The sequence below is a fragment of the Phlebotomus papatasi genome, chromosome 1 (genome assembly GCF_024763615.1).
Source record: "Phlebotomus papatasi isolate M1 chromosome 1, Ppap_2.1, whole genome shotgun sequence".
Classification (NCBI taxonomy): Eukaryota; Metazoa; Arthropoda; class Insecta; order Diptera; family Psychodidae; genus Phlebotomus; species Phlebotomus papatasi.
This window is the reverse complement of record NC_077222.1, coordinates 69805228-69822733: the sequence shown is the minus strand read 5'-3', so window position 1 is coordinate 69822733 and position 17506 is coordinate 69805228. Positions and strand designations below refer to the sequence as shown.

Below are 17506 nucleotides of genomic sequence, written 5' to 3'. Positions count from 1 at the left end.
CGCGAGATGGCGCTACTTTGGGTTGGTGGGTGAAATTCTCGTGAAATCAAAGTGTCAATATTTTTGGGGAGAGAAAATGTTTGTTTTGCATGGGATTTTGTGAAAAAATCTCACATTTTGAGACGTATATTTTCATTTGTGATTGCTGTTTTTGAACCTTAGTGATTGGTGTGTCAATTGTGCAAAGTGGTGGACAAGATGTTTCGAAGTCGCAGCTGGTTTGGTGCCAATTGGAATAAGCCCAAGAATAGATTGAGCCTGGAGCATATGAAATACCTGTATTCTGTGCTAGAGAAGAACATGACGGTGTCTGAGAACAACAGAGGACTACTTGTTGAAACCCTAAGATCAATTGCTGAGATTCTCATTTGGGGGGATCAGCATGATTCTTCGGTGTTTGAGTGAGTTCAGGGACACGAGAAAGAGAGTTTCCCAGAAGTAATGATTTCCTTGTTTTTGTGATTAGTTTCTTCCTGGAGAAAAATATGTTGTCCTACTTCATTCACATTATGCGCCAGAAGAATGGGGGACCGAGTTTTGTGTGTGTTCAGCTTCTGCAAACCCTCAATATTCTCTTTGAGAACATCCGGAATGAGACGTCACTTTGTAAGCTTTTTTATTTCTTCACATTTGACTAGAGCCCTGCATACCCGACCCGACCCGCGGGTACACGCATGATTTTTTGCGGGTCGGACGGGTCACGGATACAACCCTTCAAATTTTCGGGTATTACTTAAAAAAACATTTATCCGACCCGATTTCTATGATTTTTTAAAAACATTTTTTTTTAATTGATTAAGCTTTGGCGAAGTTTACAGAAACATAGAAAAACGATATGATAAATCAAAGAACAATTTATGTGATCGGAAGCGTATATGAATTTAAAGAAGTAATAAAGTGATCTGACGAAGACAAATAATATTTAGGGTAAGGGCTCATAATTTTGGACAGTCTGCTTATAAGCATCGATATCCCAAGTTTGAAGTGCGATATTTTCAATACTAATCGATTTTTTTGATACTCGCTTTTCAGAAGGGTTGTTTAGAAACTTAGCAAGCTATTTATCGTCTTATTTTTATTAAAATTAGTTTTAATACGTTTAAAAATGAATTGATATGTAGAGGTGACTTTGGCTCTTATTTTGGACAACTTGTTTATTAATTTGGCCAACTTGACTGTAAATTTGGACAGCTAATCCGCCTCAATAGGATGCCCATTGTTCTTCATTTGATGAACCAATCTTACCAAGTCCTCTTCCTGTTCATGTAAAGGAAACGTAGAATGTCACAGAAGCCCGGAAACTTTCTATATCATTCATTAAAGTGAGTTGACTTCGGTACTCCAAGTACGTGCGGATTAGCGATTTCATTGACCTTTCCGGGAGCCTTTCAAGGCTTTTCTCACTACATCTCTTTCGTAGAGATGATGCTCCTTTGCTTCTCCAGGCATTTGTCCAACCTAGTCATCACAGAAGCTGAAACTTCACGAAATTTCCAGAGAAAAACACCTGTCCAAAATAAGGATTATCACCTCACTGATGAACCTCTTAGAAGATTGCACATTTTTCACACGAAAAACGTAATTCACAAGGCAAATCTCACTTGAGGTCAAATATACAAATCACCATTAATGTTAATCAACACAATTTTCAATGAATATTCAATAATATCACTTAAAAAAGGCGAAGAAACATTGTTAGTACTTCATCACAGCTAAATAAGACTGAAGTAAACACGAAGTTCTGTCATATTTCTCGTAAGCAATTGCTCACACTGAATTTTCACCAAAGTAATTTCAACTCAAATCATATTCAAAATTTAACGTATTTAGTATTAAAATCTTCCAAAAGAACAAATATTTAGATAGAATTCATTATTCATCAAATATTGGAATAAAAATCCATGATTTTAATCAATTTATTTTTAGTGTCCAATTTTATCCTCAAAGTGTCCAAAATAAGAAACTAAACAAAAAAATGAGCCTTTCCCCTATACTAGATCCAGGAATTACGCACATGACGGGATTATGCTATTATGCTCATACAATTATGCATGTTTGCCTAATATTGGATATCATTTTGTGAAACCATTGTTCAATTACACATTAACATATATTGTTTTGTAATGCGCGAAACTGAAAAACACTTTATGCTTATTTAAAAAAAGAAAAACCTAAATTTCTTTAATTGAGTTAAAATTGTTGAATATTCTGACAATTTCTTGAAGAACTCCGGGTAAAAACCAAAAAGTCCTTTTTATAAATACAGCTCTTTTATACTTAATTTTTTCGGACGCGAAAAAACGCTTATTCCCGGGATAAAGATAGCAAGATAACTTTTCGAATTCTTTTTTAAGTCTACCACGATAGGACCTCTACCCCAAAATTATATTTTCTAAAATATAATAAAGTGACAATATTATTTTGTATTATGAATTCTTAGACTTGTTCAGGAGTACAATTCGTTAAATATATCCTTGAAACATTTTCTCATAATTGTATTGTATTGTATTTATTTCTTCATTACCATCGACAATAACATATGACTGACCCACCATACCTTGCGGCCATCATAAAAATAAGCTCAAATTTACTTTTGTCTAAAAATAACTTCTCAATTATTAGAAAAAACTGACTTTTATCTAATTAAAAATTTGATTTACTGATAAATATATAAAAGTAGACCAGCTATTGTGTAGTCCACTAATATCTGGCTATCAAAATTGACCAATACTCATATTTTTGATCTAATTCAACTTGTTATGTCATTAAAATTAAAATAATTTCGTTAAAATTGTGGTTAAAATACGCACAGATGAAGTATAAAACGGTTAGGATTGCGCTGAAAACACGCACAGTTAAATCATAACATGGTTAAAATTGTGCTAAAAACACGAGTAGATTAAGGATAAAACAGTTAAGATTGTGTTTAAAAACACACACAGCTCAAACAAAAAAACGGAGAAAATTACGAATAAAAACATGCACAGTTCAAGCAAAAAGCGGATAAAATTGCGCTTATGCACAGCTAGTCATAAAACTGTTAAGAATGCGCTTAAAAACACGCACAACTCAACCATAAAACGGTTAAGTTTGCGCTTAAAAAAACGCGCAGTTCAATCATAAAACTACTAAGATTGCCATTAAAAATACGCATAGCTCTATCATAAAACGGTAAATGCCCTTAAAACCACGCACAGCTCAATAAAAAAAACAGTAAACGTGCTTAAAATCAGGCACAGCTCTATCATAAAATGGTAAATGCGCTTGAAATCACGCACAGCTCAATCATGAACGGTTAAGAATGCAATTAAAATCACGCACAGTTCAGTTATAAATCGGTTAAAAATGCGCTTTTTTAAGCGCAATCTTAATCATTTTATGATTGAGATGTGCGTATTTTCAAGCGCATTTACCGTTTTAACATTGGGCTGTGCGTGATTTTAAGCGGATTTACCATTTTATGAAAGAGCTGTGCGTGATTTTAAGCGCATTTACTGCTTTACGATTGAGCTATGTGTAATTTTAATAGCATTTACCGTTTCAACATTGAGCTGTGCGTGATTTTAAGCGCAATTACCGTTTTATGATGGAACTGTGCGTGATTTTAAGCGAATTTACCGTTTTATGATTGAGCTGTGCGTGATTTTAAATGCTGTTTTATGATTGAGCTGTTCGTGATTTTAAGTGCAATCTTAACCGTTCTATGATTCAGCTGTGCGTGTTTTTAGGCGCAATATTAACCATTTTATGATTGGGTTGTTTCTTGTTTTAAGCTTAATCAGAACTGTTTTGTACATCATCTGTAACAGCGGAATTTCAATCGTTTTATATTTGGCCAGTGCGAGTTTAACTACATTAAAGGTTAGAGCATTTTATTCTGAAGTATATTACGAGGTTTGAACACTTGAGCGGCTAACGTAACGATGACCGTTTTACGCAATATCTCAATCGTTTCATATTAATTGCGTGCGAGTTTTATCGATGCCTTATAGGAAAAATCGAATAATAATTTTAAGGTTTATTATAAAAATAAAAAATATCCCATGCTTATGCAATATAGAATATGCTTGATTTTTGTTCTGAGCTTGGAATTTATAAATTTCATGTATTTTGTAATATTGTTGCACTTATATGATGACTTTTCTTGATCTTGGAGTACTTATTAAACAGGAATCAATCGAAATTTTTCAAATTGGTATTTCTGCAAATAAAGAAATAACAATATTATTTTAATACAATACTCTACTTTAAAATGTTTTACGGTTTTTTTGTATTTAATTAGTTATAATGCATAACGCACAATAATTTTTGTTTAGTAAACATGTTTTTGACATATTTCTAGAATTACTTATATTGATCACTTTAATTCAATTATACCTTTATTTCAAATGGTGTGCGAGGATTTTGATTTGGTTAATAATTTTCGGGTTACTATTGCTCGAGAAGGGGAAATTTATACATTTCTTACAGGTCGGGTCGGGTAAGGGTATTAAATTTTTTTTGCGGGCCGGGACGGGTCGGGCAGCACTAAATTTCAACGGGTCGGGTCGGGAACGGGTCAAATCCATTGCGAATGTAGGTTGAAAAAACCCGACCCGTGCAGGGCTCTACCTTTCACCATGAAGATGCAATTTCTAACCAGAAGTTTCCCCTCTAGACTACCTACTAAGCAATAATCAGGTGAATTCAATCATTGTGCACAAGTTTGATTTCTCCGATGAGGACGTCATGGGCTACTACATTCTCTTCCTCAAGACCCTCAGTCTCAAATTGAACAAACACACCATCCACTTCTTCTACAATGAGCACACAAATGACTTTCCTCTCTACACAGAGGCCATCAAGTTCTTTAATCACCCAGAATCTATGGTGAGAATTGCCGTAAGGACAATCACACTCAATGTCTACCGCGTGCAGAATACGAATATGCTGCAATTTATCCGAGATCGAACAGCTGCACCGTACTTCAGCAATTTGGTCTGGTTCATCGGGAACCACATTCTCGAGCTGGATGCATGTGTGCGCAATGATACAGATCACCAATCCCAGAGTCGACTGTCAAATCTCGTGGCAGAACATCTTGATCATTTGCACTATATCAATGATATTTTCTGCCTGAAAATTGACGATTTAAATGCCGTTCTCACAGAGCATTTGCTCCATAAACTCTTTGTGCCACTGTACATCTTCTCCCTGACCCCAGCACCGTCCCTCTCAATTGCCACAGTGACTCAGAATCTGGCAGCTGTGCTCAATAAACGCGTCGAAATTGACGACATCCAGGAGGCTAATAATCCCCGAGTCTCTGTCGTCACGGCATTCTTCCTGCTCGCAATGGTGTTCCTGGTGATAAAGCATCCACCACTCGTGCATACCCTTGCATGGGTCATTTTCAATGCAGATAACAGTATTTTCAAAGAAGGACTCGTAAAACTCCTCGATGCCTATACAGATCGTAAGCAATTTGTTGCTCTGGGTTTCGCAGAACCCCAAGAGAGTCTGGAAAGGGCCCTAGAGACCACTCTAAGTGCCACAAATTCAGACACCAACATCTCCAGTAGCGGAGAATCCCCAAGGACTGAAGAAGATGCCAATGTTTCGTCATTGCCAGAACACAGTGAACTCAACAGGACGGACGAAGAGAAGGAAAAAATGAGAGGGACAGATGATCAAAATGTAACAAATCGTCCCTTCCTGGACACAGTAATCTCTGCAATGGACTGTGCAGACAATGACTACTTAGCTCTCCTAGCTCTCTGTCTTATCTATGCTGTCGTGGAAAATTCTGGTAAGACCACAATCTCTCTCTGAAGATTATTTTTATTATGCAACTTTGGGATGGTTAAATATTTGCAGGAGTCGATAGAGATTGGCTAGAGAAGACCCTCAATTCGTCCAGTTCGTGTGGAACAAAGTGTAAGACTCTGCTTGTGGAGAAACTCCTCAAAATTGCTTACATGTCCAGCACTCCTGGTAAGTTTAATCTTTAATCAATTAATATAATTTTTTTGCTATGCCCCTTCTTTTTACAATCACAGCTTATGTGATGAGCTGTGAAACTTAATAGCGTCCAATCGACCATAAATTTTTGTTTTTATAATTAAATGATTAGGACGAAAAGAATTTCAGCCGAAAAATATTAAAACAATTCTTTTTTAAGTTCGAAAGATGGTTAAAAAGACTGCTGCAAACAGCAGTATTTTAGCAGTTTATTGAGTTAAAGAAACATGGTCACATTTATATGAAAAAAAGTTAAAATATCATTGACCAGGAGATAGTGCCTTGACAGTGCTGAAGTGGTTCATAACTTCTAATTTTTCATTTCCAAAAAAAAAAAAAATTAAATTTATATATACCAAAAACTTTCTAAATAAACTTTTATCTTTAGTTTCCTAGACAAATATGCTTTAAAATCTATTTAAAGAAAATATCTAAAGAAAACAATTTTTCCATTTAGGGTAAAATAAGGTAGTTTGGAACCATTTATAATTTGGGACACTTGAGATTTTCTCACTGTTTCAGATGAGCAAAGAGAAAATAAAGACCGCGAAATAGAAGAAAAAGGCGATTAAGAAGAACAGAGACAGCTTTTCTTGCTTTTGAATTTCTAAAACGGTAAGAAAATCTCAAATGTCCGAAATTGTAAATGATTCCAAATTATTCCATTTTACCCTATGTAGTCTTTTTTTTTTGAGAAAAAAATACTACACAAATAAATGGCGAACTATGAGATGATTAGTTTACCGGAGCGCCAACGCCAAGTCGCAGCACTCCTTAATTAGCGGGAAATCTGCAGCTAGTAATTCTTGTCTTTCAAGATTTTCAATTTCTGTAAATGTGTTTGGGATTTTGGCCCATTCAAGACTTTGGTTTTTCGGGATGTTGACCCGTTCGAGATTTTGGCTTTTCGGGATTTTGGTTTTTCGGGATTTTGGCTTTTCGGGTTTTGGGCTTTCGGGATTTGGGCTTTCGGGATTTTGGCTTTCGAGATTTTGGCTTTTCAGGATTTTAACCTATTCGGAATTTTGGCTCATTCGAGTTTTTGGCTTTTCGGGATTTTGGCTTTTCCGGATTTTGGCTTTTCGGGATTTTGGCTTTTCCGGATTTTGGCTTTTCGGGATTTTGACTTTTCGGGATTTTGGCTTTTCGGGATTTGGGCTTTCGGGATTTTGACTTTTCGGGATTTGGGCTTTCGGGATTTTGGCTTTCGAGATTTTGGCTTTTCAGGATTTTAACCTATTCGGAATTTTGGCTCATTCGAGTTTTTGGCTTTTCGGGATTTTGGCTTTCCAGGATTTTGGCTTTCCAGGATTTTGGCTTTTCGGGATTTTGGCTTTCCAGGATTTAATGAAAAATATTACGTATGAGTATTGAAGTTTATATTGCCAAAAGGGTTTTGCTTAAAAAAAATTGTAAGTGTAAAAAATAAATAAAATCATTTATGAATTTGAGAATTTAAAAATTCGCCATTTTTGAGCTTAAATATTTACTACATAGCAAATAGCTAGAGACTTGCAAAAAATGTTTTAGATTCCTTCAACCTTCTACTTTATAATTATTTACAGACATAAGAAAAAAATAACTTTAGGTAGTCAGGAAAAATTATTTTCTTTTTGGGAAACCGGTGTTCCAATCGTCCTTAAAGCGAAAAGAAATATGAAATGCCTGTAACATTTTTACTAGATTTATTCAGTAAAATGCTATTTTAAATTAGTAAAACAAATCATAAAATTACTAAAATAAAATTAAGTCAAACATTCTTTGGGTGGGTTCTAGTCAATTTTGAGTTGTTTAATGTCAAAAATGGAGTATTAATGTTTTAGATTCGATCTCTCGCATAAAAATTTAGTAATAGGGTGGAGTCAACACTTATGGATGATAATACACACTTATGAACAACGAAAAAATCTAAAGTTATTACATTAAACAGATTTCGAAAAATCGAAAAAATGTTAATTGCGTCATAAACTAATAAAATTTTATAACTTTTCGAAATATCTTTTACGTAAGAACTTAAGATTTTTGCATGCTGTCCATAAGTGTAGGGGAATCCGGGGTAGGTGGGACAAGGTGATTTTTTCATTAATTTTTGAAATAAATGGGATTTAATCACTACTCAATTGTAAGCAATATTAAGATGTATCTTGACTAAGAGAATGGATATCTTCATTTTTATTGTTTTAATTCTATGAACAATTTCTTAAAAATTGATAAAAATTGTATTTTTTGATTTCTCAGTTTTGCTCTTTGTATTTTAAATCAGCGACATATAATCAAAACGTTTTTATCTCATTAACTAGCAATATAATCTGGGAACATATTTTTATAAAAGTTTCAGAGATTATACGCTCTTGTTTTTTACTTAAAGGTTTTAAATACCAAAACTACCCGCGGGGATGTTTGGGGCACTTGAAAGGGGAAGAATGGGACGTTGATTTTCGACAAGATTGTAGGTGGCGTGCAATTTTTTATTGTCAAAATGGAGAGTAATGCCCAGTTTCTACTGGAAATCTTTATCTTGTCCAAACCTTACCAGTTGAGCAGTTGTCTACAGGGACAATTAAACCATCAATGGGAATCAATAATTTATTCTCCAAAGGATATTCGACTTTTGCTCAATCCCGTTAAAAACTATTTTCTCGAAAATTTCTCGAGCAATATCCTCTACAATTCTCACAAGTTCTCCAGAAAAGGCAAGACGAGAGCTTTTTCAGAGAAATAAGGAAAAAACAGGTAACATGCAGTTGTCGTAAAATAAAACAGGAATCCGTCAATGAGTTCAAAACTAAAAGTTGCAAGAAAATCTACTCGTGTGAGGAATTTGATGATCATGATTGCAATACTTAGAATAAAAAAGAAAAGAAAGGTAGATGAAAAATAATAAGAAAATACTTTAAATAACTGATTGACAATAAATGACTCAACTGTACAAATAAAATTGATATCAATTTCTAAGTATGAAAAAAGAGATTAAACATTTTTATTTCGATTAGAAATATTTTTAATCTAGTACTTAAAATAATTAACGTGCTCCAATAATGCAAATTGTGCGATAAAAAAACGCGTCCCAAACATCCCCTTTTGCGTCCCATACTGCCCCACATCGGGGAGGTTTGGGACAAAGCGTTAAGTTAAAGAAAACTCAGTTGTTTTTCAAGTTCTATCGAGTATACTTTTTAAAAAGTCAATACCCATAAGTATCCTATAGACCGCATAAAATTATAAAGCACTATCGTGATTTTATGGAATACTGTCTCAAAGTCAAAACATGAGGAAGTGTCCCAAACCTCCACGGTCTCCCCTATAACATTTATAAGTGTAGACTCCGTCCTAGGGGAAAGTGATCTCCCTTCGAACGTTCATGCCTTGGAATAATGTGAATTTCTCTGTTTTTCGTAAGAGATTGACACTAAATTATCATGGAATTATCAACAATTGATGATAAGCCAACTAATATTTAATAGAAATGTGTAAGTCTCTTAGGAAAACTAAAAGAAAATTCACATTATTCGAAGGCATGAACGTTCGAAGGGAGAGTACTTTCCCCTACTGTTCAAGTCGAAATTCCAATTAAAATCGACTCTTATTGAATATTTTACTGACCAAAAATGTTTACTTATTTTAGTAAATTCTTTAATAAATCTGTGAGCTTCTCTCATATAGAATTCATACCCTTGGATACTAGGGCTAATGATCTCTGAATATGCATACCTAAAATTTCAGAGTTTCCTGTAAATAATCATAAATTCTATAAGTTCTTTAGGGCTTACCTCTTGATTTCCTCCTTTCCGCTATATCCTGATAAATTGAACGCTCTTTGGCGCCACATGTGAATTGCGGGGGAGACAAATAGAAGTGACAATAATTATTTACTCCATTTTGCAGCCAGTCGTATCCGTCTCGTAACACTTGAACTCAATGCGATATTAATACAGAGATTTACACGCTCTTCAAACAATAAGTATGATTTGAGCGAGGGACAACATGCTGTGCTAACAGAGAGTCGATATCATAGTATGAATGTGGTGAAATTCTACTATAAATCTGAAGATATATTCTTGGATTTGTTTGAGGATGAGTACAATGAAATGAGCAAATCAGCCCTAAATGTTGAATTTCTCTGTGCTGATTCGACAATTTTGCTCCCACCGACGGGTACTCCGCTCACGGGTATTATGTTCACACGACGTCTTCCATGTGGTGATGTGGAAAAGGCCAGGAGGGCCATAAGGGTCTTTCTCTACTTGAGGCGACTCTGTCATACAATCTTAGCTGAAATTGAGACACTTTTGCCGTTGACAAATCAGCACAATTGCGTCGAGATTGACGATGTGTTGGATTTGAGTGAGTTTTTGGCTTTTTATTGCTCTCCTATATAGTTACCCAAAAATTTATGGGATTAATACATCCTTTTCCCTTTGCCCATCTTTCTAAATCACAGATAACAGTGACTTGATTGCATGCACGATAATCATGAAAGATGGGCAGAAGCAGAGGAGATTTCTGGTGATTGATGTGCAGCAGTTGATTCTTGTGGAGCCAGATCTGAAGAGACTTGGTTGGGGAATTGCCAAAATTGTGGGATTTTTGCAGGATACTGAAGTGGCTGGGGACAAAGATGACACACGATGTCTCCATCTAACAATTTCCCGTGGTGGAGCAACACGCAATCAAACCCCAATTCTTTCAGCCAAATTAGTCTTTGATGACTACATTCGATGCATGGCAGCTAAACAGAGGCTAACAAAGGTGAGAGAGGATTTCTTTTTAGAGGACATGACAGTTCCCTGTGTTGTGGAGGCATGAGATTATGTGAGGGGAATGTGTGTATATGTTCTATTTCAGGGAAGAAGCAAGGTGAGACAGAAGAAAATGCTGCAAATTGCTCAAATACTGGAAATCAAAGAACCAAGTGCTGAGGGAAATAATTCAGGGATTGCGACAAGTGGAAGAATAACTCTGAGGGAGCACCGTCCATTGTTCTCCACCGCCAATCGTGTTCCTGGCTTTGCTGCTGCTCTCCGACTAGGAAGTATGCCGTCGGCGGGTGTGAGTCGTGTTCAAATTGCCAATAGAAGCAGCATGAATAGGTATGTATGACAATGATATATTTTCTTCCCTGATATGCATGAGTTGTTCTAGATGTTTCATTCAGAGTATCAATGGATTTTGATTTTTTGTGAAGTTTCATTTTTCAAAAATGAAAGCAGAAGATTTACTTAGGAGCGATTAGTTACTTTTGCTTTTCAAATTCTCTCTTAACCCATTCCTTACCATGGTATTATACATCATACGCAAATTGAGTAAATTTTAGATGATTTATTCCTGGGCAACCTATACTCAAATTGCTGTCGGGAATGGATTTTTAGTAACTTAAATCTTTCAATTACTTCGAAAACATAGTCCGACAGCGATGGAAATACATTTTGTTGTTCTTTTCTCGCTTCGCGGAAAGTCATGCAAAATCTTTGCTCAAAATGGCGGACGGAAAATTCGACATCCCGTCGAATTTATTAAAATTGTCCTCTTTCCTCTTTCCTGATTTTAATTCTGGTTGCCAATTTGTTTTCTTGGATAGTTACCCTATCTAAAACAATAGAGTTTGTAATGAATTAATGCACAGAATTTAAATTCAGTAACCGTTAAGACGTGTGTTTGAGAGCGAATCCCCGCGCTCCCATAATAGAAAAAAATTTTTCTTTTCAAAAAAATCATCTATTAATCTATAGGAAACTAATTCCAAAATATGAACATTCTATCTCAGGTATTTCTGGTACATTGACTGAATGGGTTAACGTTTAATTCTTTCCGGCTCGTAAGATATCCAGCAAGCCATATTTATTGAAACTTTTTTTTCAAATTTTTTTTAGATCCTCAATAATAAATTTATAGTCAAAAATTATTTATATATATTTAATCAAAAATTTTGCATGATCCCGGAAGAAATTTTTATAAAAAAGGTGTATCTATGTTTTGACTACAAAGATCTTATTTACCTAATTCTCTTCCTCGAATGATAAATAATAAATCTGATCTAGGGTAAAGTGATATAATTTGGAATTAGTGTTACAAGTTGGACAATTTGCCGGTACAATTTAGACATGGCTTTTTTCTTGATAAATACAGTACAAAATTTGTTTTTAAGCACAAGGAACCAAATTATAAAACTAAAGCATTAAAAATATACAAATAAAAATGAAGTACTAAATTTATCAAGACAAAAAGCCCTGTCCAAATTGTACCATTGTCCAACTTGTACCACTTTACCCTAGTGCCAACATATTTTGGTGACACATTTCCTGAAAAAAAAATAGATCATATTCAGAGTATGTGCGAAGCCTGATTAGACTTCCTCTACTTGGTTTCAGAGATCTAATAAAAAATGGGTTACGAAATGCTTAAATTCATGATACACTATACCGATTTAAAACTGATTAATAAATAAAAATAGAAAAAAAATCTATTAAAAACTAAAAATTACTTTTTGGTCAAAAATTCTTTCATTGCCGGTGTATAACTGGTTTGAATCAAATTATGAATTATTCAAAAGGTCGCCTAAAACGGCTTAGAAGTATTAGAATTGGTTTTCGGATAAAACTCACTTATCGGTTCAAAAATGGTTTATTACCGGCTCATAACCGATTGGAACTGGTTCAAATTGTCAGAAATTCCAAGCACTTCCAACGAGCTTAAACTCTAGCAACTCCATTCGATTTATAAATTCGATATCTAGAGCCCTTTTAGCCTTTGATCTTTAAAAACCGTTATAAGTCCGCTTAGTTTGCTTATAGGTACCCCTAAAATAAAGTCGCACGACACATTTTCGAGCATCTCTCTAAAACTCTCTCTATGGATTTCGAGCAATAAAATACAGATTGTACTTGAAGATTTAAAATGTTTTTAGAAAAACGTTCTTAAATAATGTTTCAAAATTTAGCGTTTTCGAGCAGTCCCAAAAAAAAAACATTGAAAAATGAGGGCATGTTAACGATCTTTGGATTAACTTATGGAGAGATCTCTCGAAAGTGCCAAGCCTCTATCTCTAACTCTAACAATTTGGCCTCTAGAGTTGGCAACGGCCGTATGGACAAACGGCGAATAGCGTGTAGTAAAAAAAACTCGAAGCTTCAGATTAAAAAAAAATACTAAAATACGATACCTTAGGACCTAAATAGACTCAGGCTGATCTTCGAGGATATTTAGCCTGTAAATTCTGGCAGTTATGGATTAGGTAAATGACATAATATGTGAAGAACCTCTAATCAATGATCCGAAGCCCTAAGCGTATGACAGTTTGAGATAAATCTTTACTGTCAAATTTTAATGGCTAAATATTCTCGAGGATCAGCCTGAGTCTATTTAAGTCCTAAGGGGGTATGTACGGAGTCGATTTATGTAACTCAAAATCAAGGGATTACATACCGGCTCTCTCTGTGGATTTCTAGCAGTAAAATACAGATTGTACTTGAAGATTTAAAATGTTTTAAGAAAAACGTTCTTAAATGTTTCAATATTTAGCTAAATGCTTGCGAAGATTACCTTAGATTTAGATGTCTTTCTATTTTACAATTATTCACAGGAAGTATGTTTTTATAGATCTAAATAGTTGAAAAAAAATTCTTGAATACCCAAAGCCTTAAAAGAGAAAAATGAGATAACGAATTAAGCTAAAAAAATGTATTAACCAGAGATCACCAAATGCTCGAAGATTCCAATTTTCTGTTCTTCATTTTCGCTATCAATATCGAAATTTGCGTAATTAAATAATCTTTATAGGTTTAAAAATAAAAAAAAACTCTTAAAATAATTAAAAGGTATTAGAATATACCACAGTAACTGGATAGTTATTTTGAGTATCATGAAACTGCCCACACTGAGAGAAATCCGAAAAAGTTAAAATAACATTCCGGAAATGTTAATTTTACCCTGCAATATTGATCCGAAATCGGTGTAAAAAATACCCTTTTTAGGTGTATTAGGGGTTAAAGTTATCCTTTTTTCATGTTAATTTTACCCATTTTACCCTTAAAAAGGTGTAAAATTAACATTAAAAAATGTTGATATATTTTTACACCTAAAAAGTGTTAATGTTATGAGGAAAAAATGTTAATCGCACCCTCTTTTTTTTCTCAGTGCAGGAATCTGCAAAAAATTGAATTTCTTGGTTATTAAATTTGCAATATTCATTTTTTTATGTTTTAATGACCAACAATTAATTTTTCACAATATTTACCCTTTGCCTAATTTTGCTGAGATTTTGAACTCTAATTTCTATTGCTAATAATTCTTACAATACTAAGCTTTTAATATCAATGGGAAAGACAGAAAAAGAAAAGAATTAGGGTAAGTGTACCAAATTCCGGCTAACTTGCAATTCCGACCACATTTTTTGTTCCTCAAATTGCCATGACTTTTTAGTTTTGCATACTCTAGAGTCTAGAGATTATACAATGCAAAAACAATAACAAAAAATATCGCTTCAACGAGTAAGATGATCCTAAAAAGGCATTGGAAGAATTCCTGAACGGCAAGGAACTATGAGAGTGAAGGTGGCCGGAATAGGCCACTAATGCTATGTCTACATTTTTATTCATTTTAAAATGTTTTAAGAATGATTTTACAGAAAATAAAGACGATAAACTGTCTACAAGGTCCGAAACAACACTTATAAAAAAGTAACAAAATAATCAATTTGTATTAAAAATATTACATTTAAAACTTGAGACTTTGGCGCTTGCATGCAACTATGCCGAAATTTGGCACACTTACCCTACTAACGTATTATGGCGTTATTATTGAAATGTTGAGTTTCAGGACTCTATCTCATAAGTTTCTGAGAAAATAGGCTTTAAAGTTTGCCCACAAACTGAATTTGCAATATAAGGATCACACCTTTATAAACTGATCTAGGCTTATCACTGGCTTTTAAATTATATTCAATGAAAATGTTTGAAAATATGAAATCTTGTCATTTTACTGGAGGTAATATTTACCTTAAAGGACCGTGCTCATTAATTAGACCATTTTGAAAATTTTTGCAGGTCACATAAAAAATTATTTAGGTGAGTTCTTTATTTATAATTGTGTAATGATTAACACAATAAATTTAATAATAATAATGATAATATATTTCTGATCCATGTCCCTGTACACGGTTTAGTACAATAATGGGGCTGTGCTTAGAAGTACCTATAAAAAATACTACCCCTGAAATAGGGCGTTAATTTTTTTAATAAAAGGTTTTACGAAATTCTACAACTAGTGTATTAAAATTGTAATTTTAATAATATTTAAGCTAATACAGAGACCTTTTCCAACATAAGCTATAATTGAAAACAATTTGGTAGGACCCGTACGACCCGAAGAACCATAATTTTCGTTCTAACTAAATTTGATGATTTTTTTTCTTCTTTTGGGCAAACTATTCTTTTACTTTCAAACTATTTCAATAGTAAATGATCGAGTGATAAGCCAATAAAAGCTTATGGCAGCAGATATTGAGAGGTGCAAGCACTCTTGCAAAAAATTTCATCTGCCATAAACTTATCTGGGCTTATCACTGATTTGTAAGTTTTGTTGAATAACTACCAATTGGAAGGAATTTTTTCCCATTTTCCTAAATTTAAAATAATTTTAAAAAAGACTAACTTTCCAATATTTAAAAAAAAATCCTATATACTTTACAGAAAGTAATTTTGTATTATCTGAATAAGCTGCCTTATAACATAATATTACTATATCGTCCCCAAGACTAACAGCCAATTTAATTAGTCTAATACCGCAGAAGCAAATCACCACAGGAAAGTTCCCGGCAAGTGGCCTGCGAAGTTGAAGCCACCTTATCATGCTTTCACTTAAATTCTTATGGGATTTTTTTTTGTTCTCGCGGGCGTTACACGAAATATCTTAAAAGTGGGAAGTTCTTTCGTGTTATAAGAGATGATATTGTGTGGAGGGATAAATTAGACTTCTGTATTTTCCCTCAAAGTTACTTCGAGCTCAGTCCGAGATCAATTTATGAGTTGGTTTTAAATAGCTCCCTTCCCAAAAAATCCTTCATCATTTTGTATATTTTTCCGGGATTGTTTTATAGGAAACCAGATCCTGATAATTTTATCAAAATCATCTTAACTTGAATTTGTTTTGCAATAGATAATTGTTGCAGTTATGAGATTTACGTGTTTTATTAAAGATAACGTCTCTTATACTAATTGCAAATAGCTTGGAAGAGTTACCAAGTGTACTTATCATTAATTGTTTTATTGAAACATCTAATCCAACTCATCCTGTACAAAGTGAAAAAAAAACAGTTCTCAAGTCAATAATAAACCCATACATTGTATGGCACTTTTTGGTAATATAGTTCCGGAGATGGGAGAAACAGTCCTAGTTCTTCGTCCTATGGTAGACATACCCCAAGGAGAGACACAGACGGATCCCTGTCATCTAGCACGAGTCGCCCAGGAACGAGAGACTCCAGTCCCAGAACTCCACGTCCACGCTCCGAGGAGATTCCTCTGGAGGATTTTAGGAGATCTGCCAGTCCTGGAGCTCTTTCTAGATCCCCAGCAACTCCATCATGGCGTCCTGCGACACCGTCAAAGCTTGCAATGGATAAAGCTAACCATGAAGAGGGTGCAGGGAATGCCTATGGAAACAATGTGTCAGATGGTCAGGATGATAAACCGGTAAGTAGCACTTCTGAGGAGACGTCTTTTATAGCTGGCGAGAGAAAGAGCAAAAAAGCCTCATCTATTCAAACTGTGTAAAATGAATGGTGTTTTTAGGTGAAATAGAGCAAAACTAAAAAGGAAAATAATAATCAAACAATAGAGATGAAAAATACACCGCAAATAAAAGGTACTTGAAGAGAATCAGGATATATATACATACAATTTTTTTTCTCTTGGATATTTTAATGCAATTTTGCTCAATTGACACATTCATTGCGCATTGATGTTCATGGTGGACAAACAGCATGGAGTGGAAGAAAAATTGCACATCTCAAGTTTTCTTCTTTATTGAATGCTCTGGGTACAATTGTGAACAAATGTACAAGAGCAATTAATGAACAATTTCGTTAGAATGGGAGTGAAGTTGAGAGAAAAATTGAGGGGTGAGATTCTGAAAACCTTTCACTCAATATCTTCCATTCAGTGGCAGTGATTCCCAAACATTTTCATTGAGTGAAAAGTATTCTGCCCTCGAGAGACGCTGAAGTGAATGGGATGGGGTGTTACTGCTGTTTTTTTGTAAACCACTCTCGACAATTAACGCAATGCCATCGATTTCATACAATATGCATTTCTGTCTGCGTCCTTTAAAATTTATTAATTATGCACGATCATTCATTCCACAATTCAAAAGTTCAAAATCAATGTTTTTTTTCGTTAAATTTAGTATAAAAATCATGGAATTTCAGATGATATCTGCTAGTCTTGAAAGAAAGGTTTTGGTTATTTTTTTATATTATTATTTTCAAAAAAAAAGAAAATAGGCGTTAAAA

At 34.3% G+C, this 17506-nt stretch overlaps 1 protein-coding gene across 1 annotated transcript; it reads left to right on the top strand.

Moving 5' to 3' along the window:
- The first annotated feature begins 12 nt into the window (after nt 1-12).
- LOC129799266 (protein CLEC16A homolog) lies at nt 13-16888 on the top strand. The gene is made up of 8 exons (XM_055843009.1): nt 13-401; nt 467-606; nt 4658-5788; nt 5857-5973; nt 9886-10344; nt 10442-10749; nt 10846-11090; nt 16364-16888. The coding sequence occupies exons 1-8, from the start codon at nt 199-201 to the stop codon at nt 16767-16769; spliced, it is 3009 nt and encodes a 1002-aa protein (XP_055698984.1). The 5' UTR covers nt 13-198; the 3' UTR covers nt 16770-16888.
- Nucleotides 16889-17506: the final 618 nt, after the last annotated feature.